The 16,732-nt window shown below is 57.5% G+C and overlaps 8 protein-coding genes across 8 annotated transcripts; 4 read left to right on the top strand and 4 right to left on the bottom strand.

Moving 5' to 3' along the window:
• Window positions 1-344: 344 nt before the first annotated feature.
• Window positions 345-1,154, top strand: B0H64DRAFT_444340 (uncharacterized protein; the record flags this gene model as incomplete). Its single annotated transcript, XM_062806776.1, has 1 exon — window positions 345-1,154. The coding sequence occupies one exon, from the start codon at window positions 345-347 to the stop codon at window positions 1,152-1,154; it is 810 nt and encodes a 269-aa protein (XP_062656549.1).
• A 435-nt stretch (window positions 1,155-1,589) lies between these two features.
• B0H64DRAFT_444339 (VID27 cytoplasmic protein-domain-containing protein) lies at window positions 1,590-4,196 on the bottom strand (the record flags this gene model as incomplete). Its single annotated transcript, XM_062806775.1, has 2 exons — window positions 1,590-4,021; window positions 4,178-4,196. The coding sequence occupies 2 exons, from the start codon at window positions 4,194-4,196 to the stop codon at window positions 1,590-1,592; spliced, it is 2,451 nt and encodes an 816-aa protein (XP_062656548.1).
• Window positions 4,197-4,589: 393 nt separating this feature from the next.
• On the bottom strand, window positions 4,590-7,014 carry B0H64DRAFT_403352 (uncharacterized protein). Its single transcript, XM_062804300.1, has 6 exons — window positions 6,897-7,014; window positions 6,514-6,756; window positions 5,900-6,423; window positions 5,761-5,853; window positions 5,141-5,709; window positions 4,590-5,069 (listed from the first exon to the last, which is right to left on the bottom strand). Exons 2-6 carry the CDS (start codon window positions 6,611-6,613, stop codon window positions 4,763-4,765), a joined length of 1,593 nt encoding a protein of 530 aa, XP_062656547.1. The 5' UTR covers window positions 6,614-6,756; window positions 6,897-7,014; the 3' UTR covers window positions 4,590-4,762.
• Window positions 7,015-7,051: 37 nt separating this feature from the next.
• On the top strand, window positions 7,052-9,285 carry B0H64DRAFT_403348 (chaperonin Cpn60/TCP-1 family). The gene is made up of 6 exons (XM_062804299.1): window positions 7,052-7,354; window positions 7,412-7,506; window positions 7,563-7,584; window positions 7,642-7,878; window positions 7,926-8,925; window positions 8,976-9,285. The coding sequence occupies exons 1-6, from the start codon at window positions 7,313-7,315 to the stop codon at window positions 9,212-9,214; spliced, it is 1,635 nt and encodes a 544-aa protein (XP_062656546.1). The 5' UTR covers window positions 7,052-7,312; the 3' UTR covers window positions 9,215-9,285.
• Window positions 9,286-9,309: 24 nt separating this feature from the next.
• B0H64DRAFT_204721 (programmed cell death protein 2) lies at window positions 9,310-10,999 on the top strand. The gene is made up of 2 exons (XM_062799320.1): window positions 9,310-9,614; window positions 9,681-10,999. The coding sequence occupies exons 1-2, from the start codon at window positions 9,489-9,491 to the stop codon at window positions 10,848-10,850; spliced, it is 1,296 nt and encodes a 431-aa protein (XP_062656545.1). The 5' UTR covers window positions 9,310-9,488; the 3' UTR covers window positions 10,851-10,999.
• A 149-nt stretch (window positions 11,000-11,148) lies between these two features.
• Window positions 11,149-12,076, bottom strand: B0H64DRAFT_444335 (COP9 signalosome; the record flags this gene model as incomplete). Its single annotated transcript, XM_062806774.1, has 2 exons — window positions 11,149-11,701; window positions 11,913-12,076. The coding sequence occupies 2 exons, from the start codon at window positions 12,074-12,076 to the stop codon at window positions 11,149-11,151; spliced, it is 717 nt and encodes a 238-aa protein (XP_062656544.1).
• A 388-nt stretch (window positions 12,077-12,464) lies between these two features.
• On the top strand, window positions 12,465-15,264 carry B0H64DRAFT_327531 (uncharacterized protein; the record flags this gene model as incomplete). The annotated part of the gene is made up of 3 exons (XM_062800782.1): window positions 12,465-13,487; window positions 13,546-14,839; window positions 14,909-15,264. 3 exons carry the CDS (start codon window positions 12,465-12,467, stop codon window positions 15,262-15,264), a joined length of 2,673 nt encoding a protein of 890 aa, XP_062656543.1.
• Window positions 15,265-15,297: 33 nt separating this feature from the next.
• Window positions 15,298-16,560, bottom strand: B0H64DRAFT_204705 (galactose mutarotase-like domain-containing protein). Its single transcript, XM_062799319.1, has 2 exons — window positions 15,889-16,560; window positions 15,298-15,832 (listed from the first exon to the last, which is right to left on the bottom strand). Exons 1-2 carry the CDS (start codon window positions 16,410-16,412, stop codon window positions 15,331-15,333), a joined length of 1,026 nt encoding a protein of 341 aa, XP_062656542.1. The 5' UTR covers window positions 16,413-16,560; the 3' UTR covers window positions 15,298-15,330.
• Window positions 16,561-16,732: the final 172 nt, after the last annotated feature.

Here is a 16,732-nt window from a genome sequence, read left to right as displayed (position 1 = left end):
GTAAGTCAAGAGCAGCAACACGACCAACCACAACAAACCACCTCTTTGAGATGGAGTGGAGGCCTACGGTGCAGATGGAATTGGATGGACAGAACACCGGCAAGAGTTCGTTTGACAAAGCCCAAGGTGACGTACCATGATATCATTACCGTGCTGTAACAGGTTGCCGGGCTGGGGATTCGCTTCACAATGTCTATATCAACGGCGAACGTCGTCCTCACCATCACCACCACACTTGGATATAACAACCTCTCCATACCAGTACAGCCTTCTTCCATACATACTACTTGAACCAACCCACAAACACAATACCCAAACCACACAACCAAACCACCACCACAACAATGTACCACAACACAACCCCCCAAGAGCGCGGCATCCGCAACCCCAACCACCCATCCACCGCCGCCGCCCCCCCACCACCATCCGGCACAACCTACGGGCAATCCCCGGCCTCGGGCCCCGCACCCACCACCGCCGGCCACCACAAGCACGACGCGCTCAACAAGCTGGACCCGCGCATCGACAGCACCCACGACCACCAATCCATGCCCACCACCACCAGTGGCAAGATCCCCGAGGGCACGTACGGCCCGCACCGCTCGCGCGTGGCCAACGCCCTGGACCCGCGCGTCGACTCCGACCTGGACAGCGGGCGCGCCGGGGCCGGGACGGGGCCCGGCGGCGGGTTGGGCGGCGGGCAAGCGCAGCCGACTGCCGCGACGGCGACGGGGATGGGCATGGGAGCAGCGGGGGGAGGAGGGGGGATGATGCACGGTGGTGCGGTGGCGCCGCCGCAGGGCCCGGGCCAGGGCCGGGTGGCGGCGGAGGGCACGTACGGGCCGCACCACTCGCGCGTGGCCAACGCGGCGGATCCGCGGGTGGATTCGGATCGGGATCGGCACCTTGGTAGCGGCGGCGGCGGCGGCGGCGGGATGATGGGCGGTACGGCCGGCGCGGCGCCGGTTGCGGGCCACTATCAGGGCGGCGGTGCGACACATGCGGGCATGACGGGCCCTGGTGGTGCTGCGGGCGTGTCGGCGCCGCATACCACGGGTCCGCACAAGTCGGATCTGTTAAACAAGCTTGATCCGCGGGTTGATAGCAAGACTGGGACTTATAAGGATACGGCTGGGACGCGGGGCGCGTATTAAGCTTGTGTGGATGGGTAGAGGAGGGAGGTCTGGCAGGGGGTGTAAGGATATGATACCAGACTGTCATTTTTATTTTTTATTTTGAACATGTATTTGTTACATGGTAATGGGATGTCATCGAGTTTGCGTCAAATCCAACTACGGGATGCGGTGCAGATTGACGAAATGTGATGAAACAAGGATTGAGAGTACGTGCCTTGCACTTCCTCATGACGACCAAGGCGCGAGAATAGACATAAACGCAAAGAATTCAGAGAGGTATCGACCTAAGTACCGAACCAGCCATACCACGAAACATGGGAAAACCTATAACTCCCTACAATAATAACAGAAAAGGGCAATGAGCCAGAGAATCGTGCGTAGCGTCTGCCTCCCCCATCTACCGTAAACAACCCCAAACAAACTCCGGAACCCCCAATGCATCACACCGGCTGCCTAAAAGGCCTCCCTGACGACGTCTTCCTTGCCGAGCTTGTACCGTCCGCTCGCCGGCGTTCCGATCCGCCCCTCAGTTCGGCGCCCGGCAACGCCAAATTCCCCAGCAATGCTCTCCCGCGTGGGCCGCTTCAGACGGGCATGGTTGACCATGTTGACTTCATGCGGTAGGGCGACAATGACGTTCTTGTCAGTGCCAAACTTGAAGTCGTCCGCCTTGACATCATCCGTATACCGCTTGATTAGGTACGGCGCCTTGCGACCGGTCAGGACTTTCTTAAGGCTCCACTCGACGATGTACGGGCCCGACGCGGTGATGATGCTGGTTTCCTCGGCGCCCTCGCCGGTGTTGAACTTGGCCGGCGTGAAGCTCACACCCTTTCCGGTCTCGTGGGCGAACTGCGCGACGTGCTCGGGGTTGAGAGCTAGACGGCGGGGTTGCGGCTTGTCGTCGGCGGCGAACGGCTTCTCGAAACCTAGCTTGCCCTCGTTCTTGCCCGACTTCTGCAGCGCGTCGACGAGGAGGAGGTAGGTACGGCACGTCGCAAGAACCCAGCGGCCGTCTGCCGAGACATCGAGGCCAATGATGGGTTCACCCAGAGCAGGAATGTGCGTCTTGGCATTGATACCCAGACGGTCGAAGAGCCGGACGTCACCCTTGTTCGACGCCACAGCGACGTATCCCTTTTCGGTCGTCGCAACTGCGGAGAAATCGTTTTTGCTCGTGTACTGCTTGAGTTGGGCGTCAACCAGCTTGCTGCCGGACAGGCGAGGATCCACCCGGTAAAGGGCGTTTCTGCTGATGCCGAGGAATGTTGGCTCGTGTGTCATTTGGGCGAATTTGTTCTCGGGCGCAAATGTCACGACAGGGATGTCTTCGTGTACTGTCCACTCGTCCACGACCTTGCCGTACTCGAGATCCATGCGGTACAGCTTGTTGGGATCCGAGTCCTTTTGTAGGATAAGGTTTCGGTCCTCATTGTGCAGCATGACCTTCTTCGGGGAGAACAGCTCGCCCTTGGGCGTCTCGACCTTCGAGATGTTGGTGCTGAACTCGAGGTGATTGTTGGGCGTGTGTTTAAACACGCCAATCTTGGAGCCGCGAACGACGAATGAGCGGTCATGCTTGTAGCCGACGGCAAGTTGCTTGTTGACATCGCTGTCCTTGGGCTTGTACTCGACATCATCTTCGTCTTCGTCGCTGTCGTAATGTTCGCTTCGCGCCCGGTCATTTTCCTCTTCCTCTTCTTCAACCTGCTCCAACTGCTCCTCCTCCTCTTCTTCGGGGCGGTCCGAATCCTCCATTGTCAGGTCGTTGAAGGCGTCCGCGACATAATCCCGGTCCTTGTCCTTGACCTTGGACCACTTCATTTCGTTCAGCTGCTCCCACAAAGCCTGCAAGAGACCTTCCTGGAAGCGCTCGAGAGTGGCCTGGTCCTTGAACCGGAGAAGCCAGGAGTAGGCCGAGCCATCGTCGGAAAACTGGTTAAAGATGAAGGACAGGAACTCGAAGTTGAAGACAGGGTTGATGTCGGCGACCACTGGGATGCCAAGCCAATCCCGATCCGCGCTCTTGACCTGGAGCCAGTATTGCCAATCGCCAGTTTCTGTTACCGTCGCGGTTACTGATGCATCCTGTTGAACGAAGGCACCTGAAGGGAAGTCGAAGAAGTGGAGCTCGGCAACTTCTGCTGCCAGCATCTCGCGAGCCTCTGGGTGCGCCGAGACGGCGGGAGGCCCCATGTCCTTTGCTTTACCCTTCTTCGTCGGTGTGACGTCGGGGTCAGCGATCTTCTCGCGCTTGACACCCGTGTTGGCGGAGGGGTTGCCGAGCACCATGGAATCGGAGGATTCGATCGACCTCGCAGTTGTCGGGCTGTGGAGAGGGCTAGCCTGTGGGATGGGCTGCTCGTCGAACTCGAATTGTTGGAGGTCTTCCTCCGAGGCGGTGGTATACGATTTCCGATACTTGCGCTCGTACTGGCACTGCTTTGAGACTTGCTCGAACTGCTCTACCTGCGCGGGCAAGATGGCGGGGTCGCAAACAAACTCGTAGACGTCGCCCGCATCCCCGCTCAAGTCCCGCCAAGCCAGAACCCGTTCGCTGCCTTCCCGGTTCTCGACGCGAAAGTGGAGGGCCTCGTCAAGCAGAAATGTCTTCTCGTCCCGTTCCCCTGCAAGAATATCCGCATCGGCCTCGGCATCTTCGCCCTCCTCTTCGGCAAGTAACTCAGCCTCGCCCTCTTCGAAGACACGTTGTACGACGAGTTGATACTGGAACTCCTGCGCCGTGCGTCGGATTCGGGCGGATGCGTCTTTGAAGATGAGTTCGGAGTAGCCTTTGGGCGAAAGCGGTCGAACGAGGTATAGTTGACCTTGTGGTAACTCAATCATCGATTCCTGGTTGCTGGAGCCGAAGAGGAGCTTCCCGACTAGACAAAATGTTAGTTTCGCTGTAGCTGTATTTAGAAAGTCAGGCAGCGGTGGAACTCTGCCGATTGTCGGCGAGACAATTCGACCACCATGAGGCCGATGATGATCGTCGCGGCCGGAGGGTCCTGAGAAGGCGGGGCAGAGGGCTGACTTACCATTCCTGAGCATAAACATGGCGCTGAAGTGTCGTAAAAAGTGGGAATCGTGGTTGATGGTAGTCAAAATGGGGGAAGAAAGTTGCAGAGATAAATAATTAGGAGGATGAGGGAAGGCTTTCGCTCTCACCTGTCCCTGGTTCGCCGTTCCGACAGCACGGCACGACACTGAGGGAGAATCTGGCTTTGTGCAACCGAATGTGAAAGCTGCGTCATAACAATTCACGTTCAAAAAATGACCGGACAACTGAATGGAGGGGAACCAGGCTCCACGTGGCGAAGGAGTCTGTGGCGGTGCATACCAGCCAATCGCCACAGCGGCAGAGGTGGGGTAAGACGCCACAGCCCAAGGCAACCGCCCCGCAGTCCCAGCATGTTCTGGCCCAATTGGTTGAAACTGTTTCATCACATGCTTGGGATTCTTGGCTTCTGACCTTGAAGCCTCAGTTCTGGAGTTATTTGGAACATCAGTTCGAATTAACCTGTATTTGCGCCCAATTCTCACACAAAAGCCACCTATCATCGCTCATAACTTAGTTACGTTTCGACCAACTCGCTCAAAGAAAGCAATGCCGCCCCGTTTCTCTAGCCTAAGATGGCCTGCTTGTCCTCCCACGCTAGGCCATCCCTGGACTTGACCGTGGCGATACCCTGCATCATCTCATCGACGATGAGGCGTGCAACGTTCTTCCCCATCAGGGCGTTTGTCTCCATGGTAGAGATGAAGCTCTCCATGCCTGACGTGTAATAAACCCCTGAGCCGACGATGGGATCCTGGAAGGTAACCCGAGGAGTCGCCTTGGGATATGAGTTGAAGACATGCGGGGTGTACCATGTGATGGGACTGTCGGCGCCGGTGAAGTCCGATGGAACTGTGCTACCGAGCAATCGGCTTCAACGTACGAATCAGCTAGGCTGCCAAAGGATAAAAGTGAAGAATAAGACGAGAGATTAACGACATACCTCAGAAACTCTGGAGTGACAACCTCGGGGGAGAAGATCTTGTAGACGTATTCCTTCTGCTGAGTCTGCGGGTTTGTAGCCTTTCCTAGGATGCTCAAGCTGAAGAAGCCTGCTTTGCCAGCTCCATCGGCACCGGACGTCGGGGTGTCATCATGCGCAAGGGTGGTCAAAACCATGCCGGGAACCTTCTCCGACTCTGGTAGGTCAAAGAACAGAGGGCTAAAGCGGGACGGCGATGTAAAGATGGTGACGTGCAGTTGCACGTAAGTGATCTGTTCGATGGGGGTTTCGAGGACCCCGTCGCCAACGGAAATGCCACTGAACTGGTAGGGGTTTGCCATGATGATATTGTCGAAAGTGGTAGGATGCGTGGTTGGGTCACCCGGCGTACTTCCGGGCGTTGTTTGAACGGTGTACTGCGTCCGGCCGGATGCCCCTCCCGACGTCTTCTCGATACCGACAACGGCTGTGTCAAGAGCGATTAGGACCCCCGACCTCTGTGCCATCTCGTGGAAGATTTGCCAATTGCCGCCCTCGACGGCAATCGCGCCTTCAGCCGCCAAGGAGACCTGCGACGTTAATTAAGGAATGGCCCTCAAAGGGGGGATTTATAGACATACCATGGTGGTGAGCCCGTGGAGGTTGGCGAGGTTCGAGGCATAGTTGACGCGCGTGCTCGCTTGGATGAGATCGTGCGAATAATGGGCACCAACCTGTGCCGTCAGCGGTGGATTCATTTTCGTTGCCCGAATAACTTACATTATTTGCGTCAAGGTACTCCTCTCCGGTGACCCCTGTTACCTCAACGAGCTCAAGCTCCTGGACTCGCTGGGTAAGCGACGGAAACGGGAAGAACGGTGGCTCGTAGAGGTTAAGGAACTTGGTGATGGTCGCGGTGGTCAACTGCTGAGCCCTCTGTGGGGCTGTGACTCCATACTGCCAGACGATCTTAAGGGTATTCCACCAGGACGGAGCGCTCTGATCGAGGGTGAAGGCGAAGCGGTCCCCATCCCAGATGCCCATAACGGGGTCGGCATCATCATCCGGCACGCGGGGCGCGAGCTCAAACTCGGACATAGCGTCGTTGAGGATGCTGTTGGCCTGTACGAAGATGCTCGCGCCCTGTTCAACCCGTTGAGCTGGGTCGTCAAACGGGTTAATGGTGCGCGTTCGGCCGCCAATGCGGTCCGTCTTCTCGAAGAGCGTGACGTTCACATGGACGCCGGCCTCAGTAGCAAACTTCTGTAGAAAGTGCGCAGCAGATGAGCCCGCCGCCCCGGCCCCTGAGCACGGTGTTAGTCAACGGCAATGAACGAAACAGAGAAGTGTGCGAAACGGAACTGGAGGTTTCAGAACTAAGAAAGAGCACATACCAATGATGGCGATTTGCCGAATGGATTCATCGGTTGTCTGGGTCAGACCGAGCCCAAGCAGGGTGATGGCTACGGCCGGAAGCCTGATGTTGACCTTCATGGTGGGCAGTGAGGGTCGAGGGAGAGTTGCAGAAGAAGTGCTGGCTCTTCTAGAACTCCGGAACAGGCGGAACTCAGGATGAAGATGAAGAATGGGGCATTTCTCCGAAGGGAGTAAACTGCCGTAGAGCTAGACTTATATACCTCATACAACTGTCAGAACCGACCATAAACACTTCCTCATATTTCAGATTCAGTGTCATTGAGAGCAGTCCCGGGCATTGACAGTGCGCATCGACCACCTCGTGTCTGACGTTGCGACGCTTACGATCGCTGTCACTTACTCATCACAGGGACTGGTTGGTCGCATTCCTGACCGCAGGCTTTCGGGCACGCTGTGACGGATTTGGGTCTCAATAGCGACGAATCGGGGCCTCAATAAGGAAATACATTGATGTAGGCGCCGCATGTTAAATGCAGGATCGCGCCTCTCATTTACATCCCACTCCGTCATAATGTTCTTTCCGCACTGGTCGGCCCGGGGCTGGCCCGAGCTTGAGAGGCGGGGCACCCCGGTTCCGCTAACGCTGCCTAGCTGGCCCCTCGTTTGCTCGCAGCACCGCACAGCAGTGCTTGGCGCCTGGAATGGAAATCCGCGAAAAAAGTTCGAGATCAACGACAGCTCCAGCCCAACCCACCACCTCCGCATTCCCACCATCCACGTACACTCAGACTTGTGTCTTGCCAAGTCACATCTACCATGTCTGCCGCACAACTATTGAACCCGAAGGCCGAGTCGAGGGTACGCTGTCTGCCCGCTTTAGCTTGCCGACTGGGGTGCTAACTGCTGTGTTTACAGAGGCGGGGTGAGGCGTTGCGGGTCAACATCAGCGCCGGCGAGGGCCTGCAAGATGTTCTCAAGTCGAACCTGGGCCCGCTGGGGACCATAAAAATGTGCGTTACAATTTTGCGTATTCGGTTCTGTCTGATTTGGCTAACTGGAGATGCAGGTTGGTCGATGGTGCTGGCCAGGTACGAATCGATGCGAAAACGGTGAACGACGACGGTCCAGCTGACGGCATCGCGTAGATCAAACTGACCAAGGATGGCAATGTCCTCCTCCGCGAGATGCAAATACAAAACCCCACTGCCGTCATGATCGCGCGGGCGGCGACAGCACAGGACGACATTTGCGGCGATGGCACAACATCAGTCGTGTTGCTGGTGGGAGAGCTCCTGAAGCAGGCCGACCGCTACATCCAGGAGGGGCTCCACCCACGCATCATCACCGACGGCTTCGAAATTGCAAAGACAGAGGCGCTGAAGGTGGGTCGCTTTTTATCGTACCTGGAACTACTTGCTGACTTGCGCAGTTCCTCGACGAGTTCAAGCTAGCCCGCGAAGTCGACCGCGAGCTCCTATTGTCCGTTGCCAGGACTTCCCTTGCCACCAAGCTCAGCGCCAGCCTTGCCCAAAGCCTGACCCCCGATATCGTCGATGCCGTTCTCTCCATCTACCAGGCGCCGGAGAAGCCCGACCTGCACATGGTGGAAATCATGAAGATGCAACACCGGACCGCGGCCGACACCCAACTCATCCGTGGTCTTGCCCTCGACCACGGGGCTAGACACCCCGATATGCCCAAGAGGGTGGAGAACGCTTACATTTTGACTCTCAACGTCAGCTTAGAGTACGAAAAGTCTGAGATTAACTCCAGCTTCTTCTACTCTAGCGCCGAGCAGCGGGACAAGCTCGTAGAGAGCGAGCGTCTCTTCGTTGACGCCAAGTTGAAGAAGATTGTGGAGCTGAAGAAGGAGGTGTGCGGCAACGATCCGAAGAAGAACTTTGTCATCATCAACCAAAAGGGCATTGACCCTCTGTCTCTGGATGTGTTGGCCAAGAATGGCATCTTGGCGTTGAGGAGGGCGAAGCGGAGAAACATGGAGAGGCTACAGCTTGTCTGCGGTGGCGTGGCCCAGAACAGCGCGGATGACATGTCCCCGGATATTCTTGGTTGGGCTGGTCTCGTGTATGAGCAGCAGCTTGGCGAGGAGAAGTTCACCTTCGTCGAGGACGTGAAGCAGCCTAAGTCGGTGACGCTTCTGATCAAGGGCCCCAACCAGCACACCATCGCCCAGGTGACGGATGCGGTCCGTGACGGCCTGCGCAGCGTTTACAACATGATCGTCGACAAGAGCGTTGTCCCTGGAGCCGGTGCTTTCCAGGTTGCCTGCGCCTCGCACCTGAAGAGCGATGCTTTCGCCAAGACGGTGAAGGGCAAGGCTAAGTGGGGTGTTGAGGCTTTTGCGGATGCTCTCCTCGTCATCCCGAAGACGCTTGCGGCTAACGCTGGTCTTGACGTCCAAGATGCTAGTAAGTGCAAGCCCTCATTTTTTGTGATAACCTTGCTAATGCGTTCCCAGTTGCGACACTTCAGTACGAGCACCGGGATGGAAACGTCGTGGGTCTCGATCTGGCAACCGGCGAGCCCATGGACCCCACGCTGGAGGGTGTCTATGACTCTTTCCGGGTCCTTAGGAACTGTGTTGCGTCTAGCTGCGGCATTGCCTCGAATCTTCTTCTGTGCGACGAGATGCTGAAGGCACGGCAGATGGGGCGGTCAGGCGGACCTGGTCCTGGTATGGATGGCCCGGAGGAATAAGGGGGATTCCATCTACGTCTGTAAGATACCTGCTTAGACAATGCAAGACAATAGACGTGATGTGAGCCAAATGTCAGATTTCATACGGCTGTACCGTGCGGTCAAGCTCGCGGCCACCCTTATCGTTGCGCCCCAAACCGAGCCAAGAGGGATGGCGGGGCAAATTGGATTTACCCCGCCAAAATTTTGTCGGCGGTAACTGAGAGCTGCTGCGGCCCGAATATTTCCAACAACGGCGCGACGAAATCAGAATTTGCCGTTATTAATAGACGACATGGCGCCTTATGATAGTGATTCCTCCGGTGGGGAAGAAGAGGATTTTACGGAGACAAATGTGCTTCTTGGATATGCCTCGGCCGACGCCAATGGCGAGGAAATCAGTCGCCTCGGAGGTCATCCCGTGTGTTCTCCTTATTCTTCACTGCTTCGATTACTTCGCTACGTATTTGCTGACATTGTATTCTAGGATTGGTTAGACGCGGACAAGGCACCGTCAGCTGCTCTCGCGAGATGCAAGGTCTGCAAGGATCTGATGGTCCTCATGCTGCAGCTCAACGCCGAGCTCCCAGACCGATTCCCGACCCATGACCGCCGGTTATACGTTTTCGCCTGCAAACGGAAGAGCTGTAGGAGGAAAGATGGAATCATCCGTGGGATCAGGGGGGTTCGCGTCTCCGCTGACGCCGCTACTGCCAGCCCAGATAAGGACATCCAACCAGCAGAACAAAAGGCACCCCCCAAGCCTCCCGCGCAAGGTCTAGGCGATGCCTTGTTCGGCGTGAAGCCGACCACAGCGTCCGGGGCATCGCGCGCCAACCCGTTCGCGACGTCATCCACTGCAGCAACAAACCCGTTCGCCTCCAAGCCAACCTCCACAACGCCAACAAACCCCTTTGCCAAGCAGCAGCCTACCTCCCCCGCCGCCGCCGTTGCTCCGGAGCCATCAAAAACCGAGCTCGACAACGCGACCGCCGACCTCCCCAAAACATTCGCCGAAACCCTCTCCCTCAACAACCCACAAACCACACAAGGCCCACCTCCCCCACCGGAGCCCTGGCCCGAAACCTCAGCCCAACCAGCGCCCTACCCGATCCGCTGGCTGTCCGACGCCGAGTACGAGACGCTCGACCCCATCACCCTGCCCTCCGTCCCCGCCGCGACGACAGCGATGGACGTCGACTCGGCAGAGGGGTCCGGTGGCGGCGGCGGCAAGGAAGACAAGGAGGTGTTCGAGTCGAGCATGGACGCGACGTTCCAGAAGTTTGCGGACCGTGTCGGGCAGAACCCGGAGCAGTGCATCCGCTACGAGTTTGCGGGCCAGCCGCTGCTGTATTCCAAGGGGGATGCGGTGGGGAAGCTGCTGCATGTCAGTGAGAAGGAGAAGGTGGCGACGAGCAAAGGTTTGCCGCGGTGTGCGAACTGTGGCGCAGGGCGGGTGTTTGAGGTGCAGCTGACGCCGCAGGCGATTCAGGAGTTGGAGTGTGAGGAGGATGGGTTGGATGGTATGGACTGGGGGACTGTTATTGTGGGTGTTTGCGAGAGGGACTGTCAGGAGAGGGGCGTGAAGACGGGGGAGGCGGGGTATGTGGAGGAGTGGGTTGGTGTGCAGTGGGAGGAGCTGACGATGAAGAGGTAGAGTCATGTACGCAGAACAGGATAGCAGCAGGTGTGCGGGGCTTGATAGTCATGTCATGTCTTCGTGTTGGCATCTGCACCTTGCAATGAGGCTATGATCTAAAACATAGAACCCATGGTAATCCAGATAGACACCCACCCCCCAACTACCCATCCGCGGCGTGACCATGCCGCCGCAACCCTTTAACGCCGAAGCTTTTGCCACCAGATGCAAGAAGAGACAGCCACTGAAGAAAAGCGGCGTAACGTTTCCGTCGTCAAAATTATAATGAACCATTTCCGGGCACAAGGCAACGGAACTACGCGCTGTCCTCCCACGACCGCTTGATGACCCGGCTGAACATATCAACCGACACGTCCTCGCGGATCTCCGTCTTCTTAGCCTCGTTGTCGGCGTTCTTGGGAACCTGCACGACACCGTCCTCGCCGACCTTCCAGCCGCACGTCTCGACGACGAACTTGGTGGCCTCCTCCTCGCTGTCCAGCCCCAGGTAGCCCTCGAGCACGCTGGGCTGCACCTCACGGTACGCCTGGCCGAGCAGCTGGGAGATGCGCACCCGGATCATCTCCTCGAACCCGGCGATGTCGGTCGTCAGGTCCGCGTAGATGTCGTCGCTGTCGAGCGTCGCCCAGAAGCGCGCGTACTGCGCCCCCTCGAGCTGCGCGTTGAGCGCCCGCAGCTTCGACACGGCCTCGGCGAGGTCCGATGTCGAGTTGGGCCCCGGGTTGGAGTGTGACGGGGACAGCAGGTGGAGGGAGAGGTCGAACTGGGGGGAGGGGAATTGTGTCATGGCCTTGACCAGGATGTTGGTGATCACTTCATCCTTGATCCGGTCCGGGTTGAGCTGGTAGCTTGACGCGAGCTGGTTAGCACGGCTTGCCTTGCGCGTACGGGTGGTAGTAAACAAAGCGACGAATGATTCCTCAAATCAGAAAACACTAAAGGTTGACCTCATCGGCGGCGGGCGGGTTAGGCCCAGCCGTAGTCAGGCTAATAGGAAACGTTGATTGGACATCATGAAGAGGAGAGCGAGAAGTTGAAATTAGGGTGGGCCAAACTCACAGCTTGAGCAGCGCCCGGTTGGCATTCGAGTCGCAGAACTTCTCCTCACATTGCTGCTGTAGATAGGCCTCGAGGACCTCGGCCGCCTGTGGGTTGTACCGCTCGAGCCCGTTAATTATGCTGCGGATCTGCTCCGGCCGCTCTTGGGGGTCTTCGCCGTTCATGGTGGGCGAAGTTGTGTTTTGACGTCGCGGGGTTGCAGGAGGAAAATTCGGTCCTCGGAGTTTTAGGTCCAACCCTTCCTGGTGGGGCCCAGATTTGGTTTTGTGTGTGCCGGACTCGGTTAGTGCAGAGGCGGGGCCTGAGCTCAGTGGGTCATGTGCTTCCGCGGCGAGCTCGTGGGCCGGGAACGCGCGCAAGCCCAGCATTCCTCGACAACGTCATCGACGATTCGCGACAAGCAGAAGAGACAGATCGTCAACAACACCCGCTTCAAAATTTCAACAGATTCTATAATGATGGAATGAAGACTATCTTAGACCCCTCAACGCTTTTAATCTTAGACTTTATGGCGAACCCGAGGCACCATCTACAAGGCCACATTAACCCAACATGTCGAGCCCGGCAAAGAAACGGAAGCTCAATTCGGGGGCTAAGCAGAAATCCGCACCCGTCAAGGGACTAGAGTACTTCTTTGCGAAACAGAGACAGAATGGCTCCTCATCCAACACCCCATCGAGCCAAGAGAGCCCGGCTCCACCGAGCCAACCGAGCGACCTCGATGGCTCTTTGACGGATGAGGAGCTTGCGAAGAAGCTTCAAGCCGAGTGGGATGCTGAAGTCAGGGGCAGTTCGGGCCAAAATACTCCGCGACCCCAAGACCAGAGTCCCGATGTTGCTGTTGCTGATGCTGAACCCTCGACATCGGAGACACGCACTTCTGTAGAACCAAGCCCACCACCCTCTTCAACCCCAGCCCTTCAAGCCGTGAAACCTACAAATACATTGTCCCTTTCTTCAGCTGCCGCCACTGCAGACCAAATAACGGCCGCTATTCCATTAGATGAAAACCCACTGACCTTCGACCCAACTACGTACATTCCACAACTACAAGAGATTTGGGCCGCTGAGGGTGGCGATGCCTCCTATGCGTTGCTCACGCGATGCTTTGTGTTAGTCAATGGTACCCAGAGCCGGATCAAGATCGTCGACACTCTCGTCAACTGCATCCGGCTGCTTATCGGGGGAGATCCCGCCAGTTTACTGCCCGCGGTCTGGCTGGCAACAAACGCCATATCGCCACCATACATCTCAATGGAGCTTGGGCTCGGCGGCGCTGCGATCTCCAAAGCGCTCAAACAAGCTTGTGGGCTGGACCAAAGGGCACTTAAAGCGCTCTACGACAAGCTTGGCGATCCAGGGGACGTGGCATTCGAGGCCAAAAAGAAGCAAAGCTTCACACTTCGGAAACCGAAGCCCCTGACCATCAGAGGGGTTTTCCAGTCGTTAGTCAAGATTGCGACCGCTCAAGGTCAGGGCAGCGGCGATGTCAAACAGCGGTTTGTGGATAGACTGTTGCAAGATGCACGGGGAGGGGAGGAGAGCCGGTACATTGTCAGAACACTCTGCCAACATGTAAGTTGCATGCAAGTTCTAATCAAGTGCTCTATCCACAATACTTACCATTCCGTAGCTCCGGATCGGCGCCGTGAAGACAACGATGCTTATTGCCCTCTCACGAGCATTCCTGCTGTCCAAACCACCCAACGCAGCCTTCGCCACACGGGATGTGCAGGAGCTAGCTAAGCTCAAGAAGGAGGAGCTGGCCGAAATATGGGCTAGGGGTGAAGAACTCGTGAAAGCTTCCTACGCGCGGCATCCCGATTACAACGACCTCATACCTGTCCTACTTGAGATCGGCATATCTGAGGAGCTTCTTGTCCGGTGCGGACTCACAATACACATCCCCCTGCGGCCAATGTTGGGGAGTATCACTCGCGACCTCTCTGAGATGCTCACCAAACTTCAAGGGCGCGATTTTGCTTGCGAGTACAAGTACGACGGACAACGGGCGCAGGTCCACTGCGACCCCAAGGGCAAAGTGTCGATCTTCTCGAGACATCTCGAACTCATGACGGACAAGTACCCGGACCTGGTGGCCCTGGTTCCCAAGATCCGGGGCGACGGCGTTGAGAGCTTCATAATGGAGGGCGAGGTGGTGGCTGTTGACCGTGCCACCGGCGAGTTGAAGAACTTCCAGACACTCACAAACCGCGCTCGGAAAGATGTCAGCATCGGGGCTATCTCCATCGACGTGTGCCTCTTCGCCTTTGACCTGATGTACCTCAACGGCGAATCACTCCTCGATCAGCCCTTCCGACGGCGGCGGGATCTGTTGCGGTCTCTCTTTGTGGAAATACCCCGCCACTTCACCTGGGTCAAAAGCCTGGACGCCACATCCCAGGACTCCGAACCCGTCCTCGAGTTCTTCAAATCCGCCCTCGACAGCAAATGCGAAGGCATCATGGTCAAAACCCTCGACAACCTACCCAACCTTGAGTACCGCGGCGACGAACCCGACCAACCATCCGAGGAGCCATCCGACACAAAGCCCACATCAAAGAAAACCACCAAACCAAAACGACCCAAAACCACCACCCCCACCACAACAACAACATCAACCACACCGACAACCTCACCCCCCAAAACCCGCCGCAAACCCCTCCTCGCCACCTACGAGCCCGACAAGCGCCTCGACTCCTGGCTCAAAGTCAAAAAGGACTACGCCGCGACGTCAGACACGCTCGACCTCGTCCCGATCGCCGGCTGGCACGGGCAAGGGCGCAAGGCAGCGTGGTGGTCGCCCATCCTGCTCGCGGTGCGCAACGACGAGACGGGCTGCCTCGAGGCGGTGTGCAAGTGCATGTCGGGGTTTACGGACGTGTTTTATAAGGCGAATCGGGCGTTTTATGATGATGGGAGTGGGGGTGGGGGTGGTGGTGGTGGTGGTGGTGGTGAGGGTGATGGGGAAGGGGAGGAGGAAGGAAAGGGGGAAGGTGGTGGGGGGAGGACGAATACGCTCGCGCGCAAGCCGGGGTTTGTGGACTACGACGGCCCGGCGCCAGATGTGTGGTTTGAGCCACAGGAGGTGTGGGAGGTGGCGTTTGCGGATGTCACGGTCAGTCCGACGTACACGGCGGCGATTGGGCTGGTCAAGGAGGATCGCGGGTTGAGTTTGCGGTTTCCGAGGTTTTTGAGGAAGAGGGAGGATAAGGGGGTGGAGGAGGCCAGCACGAGCGGGTTCTTGGCGGGATTGTGGAGGAAGCAGGAGGCGAAGGCGCCTGGGGTGGGGGAGAAGAAGACCGGGGATGGTGTGCAGGAGGGGGAGGAGGACGATGTCATGGAGGAATGATGGCCATTGTTCTTAGTGACTGTTTATTCTGGTTACTCGTGACAGATCTACCAACTCCTCCTACGCCTACTCCTTCCACGCCCGGTACACGATGCGGCAGCCGTACTTCTCGCCCTTCTTGAGCAGCATCTGGCTCTTCCACTCATCAACGTTGCACGCGTTAACCCAGCGGCTGGGTTCAACGCAAAAGCCGCTACGGGCGCCGCGTGCGGCCTTGCCCTGCACCTCGGGTACGCTGATGTACTTGCCAGTGTAAAACTGGAACGCCGGCTCCGTGCTGAGCACCTCAAGGTTGATCTTGGATTCGGGGTGGTTGGCGCTGACCAACTTGGTGAGCGGCTTTGAGCGGGTGTCGAGCGGAACCGTGTTGGGCGCCTCGTTGACGATGAAGCAGTCGTCGATATCTGGCTCTTGGGGACCGAGGGTGAACGCCTTGTTGCCCTCGATCTTGCTAAACGGCTTGGGGCCGCTGGTGGGGATGCCGCCGTCGTCGACGGGGAGGTAGCTGTTGGTGGCGAGGGTCACGACGGTGCCCTCAATTGAGGGGCCGCCGGTGAGGTTGAAGTAGCTGGTCTGTGTCAGTTTACCAATCCTCCAAGCCGTATCCTAATCTCGGAAACCTACGAGTGGTTTGTCATGTTAATGACCGTCTCGTCCGCCCCACCAACGAGCTCGGCCTCGTACTCAATACCGAGTACGACAACATCCTTCCCGTCCTGCACCTGCTTGCCGACGGTGTACACCACAGTGGCCTCCACGGTGCCGGGGAAACCCTCATCCCCATCCTGGCTCACCAGCGAAAACTTGACGCTCTCGCCACCCTCGACGCACTCAACACCGGGGATCTGCCTCACGCCGATAGGAGTGGGCCCGTTCCAGATCTTCTTGCCCCATCCCACCACGCCGCCGTGCAGGTTGTTCGGCCCGTTGTTGGCAGCGAGGGTGTAGCTCTTGCCGCCGTTCAAAGAGTCAAGCTTGGCGCCCTTGACGCGGTTCGCCACGCGGCCAATGGTCTCGCCGAAGAAGGGGTCGTTGTAGCTCTCGTAGTGCGATTGCTCCGGGAAGCCCTGCACGATGTTGACGCCGCCCACGCGGAGCTCCTGGATGATGGCGCCGAGAGGCAGAAAGCTGACGGGTCCGACGGACATTTTGGCGACAGTTGGTTTGTTGTTTGTAGGTAGTTTGCTGGTGGATGGTGTATGGTTCTGAGGAGTGCGAGTGCGGGGAGTGAATGATGTCAGAGGAGTTGGAGGAATTGGGGGATGGAGGGGTTGGTTTTAGTGAGGTTTGGTTGGCCCTTCTTTAAGATAAGGGCTCAATCCGGGCGCGAGGCATGTGGCATTTCCCGCAAGCTGAGACCGGCCATCTTCGACGCGGGCTCAAGCGGGCAAACGGGAAAACAGGATGAACTCTCCTGTTGCACATGATGCCAGCCTGATTCAGGCTATATTGCGGGATGAAGGAAGTT

This window comes from Chaetomium fimeti (assembly GCF_033439085.1).
Source record: "Chaetomium fimeti strain CBS 168.71 chromosome Unknown B0H64scaffold_6, whole genome shotgun sequence".
Lineage (NCBI taxonomy): Eukaryota > Fungi > Ascomycota > Sordariomycetes > Sordariales > Chaetomiaceae > Chaetomium > Chaetomium fimeti.
This window is presented reverse-complemented; position numbering and strand designations above follow the sequence as displayed.

Bases quoted from the DNA above. Each gene is read 5' to 3' on its own strand.
- B0H64DRAFT_403352 (XM_062804300.1), bottom strand. From the start codon at position 6,613: ATGAAGGTCAACATCAGGCTTCCGGCCGTAGCCATCACCCTGCTTGGG. The intron at 6,424-6,513 runs GTATGTGCTCTT...CACCGTGCTCAG, and splicing joins TCGGCAAATCGCCATCATTG to GGGCCGGGGCGGCGGGCTCA. The intron at 5,710-5,760 runs GTATGTCTATAA...TTAACGTCGCAG, and splicing joins TCCACGGGCTCACCACCATG to GTCTCCTTGGCGGCTGAAGG.
- B0H64DRAFT_204721 (XM_062799320.1), top strand. From the start codon at position 9,489: ATGGCGCCTTATGATAGTGATTCCTCCGGTGGGGAAGAAGAGGATTTT. The intron at 9,615-9,680 runs GTGTGTTCTCCT...ATTGTATTCTAG, and splicing joins GTCGCCTCGGAGGTCATCCC to GATTGGTTAGACGCGGACAA.
- B0H64DRAFT_204705 (XM_062799319.1), bottom strand. From the start codon at position 16,412: ATGTCCGTCGGACCCGTCAGCTTTCTGCCTCTCGGCGCCATCATCCAG. The intron at 15,833-15,888 runs GTAGGTTTCCGA...GACACAGACCAG, and splicing joins ATTAACATGACAAACCACTC to CTACTTCAACCTCACCGGCG.
- B0H64DRAFT_403348 (XM_062804299.1), top strand. From the start codon at position 7,313: ATGTCTGCCGCACAACTATTGAACCCGAAGGCCGAGTCGAGG. The intron at 7,507-7,562 runs GTGCGTTACAAT...CTGGAGATGCAG, and splicing joins CCGCTGGGGACCATAAAAAT to GTTGGTCGATGGTGCTGGCC. The intron at 7,585-7,641 runs GTACGAATCGAT...GGCATCGCGTAG, and splicing joins TGGTCGATGGTGCTGGCCAG to ATCAAACTGACCAAGGATGG.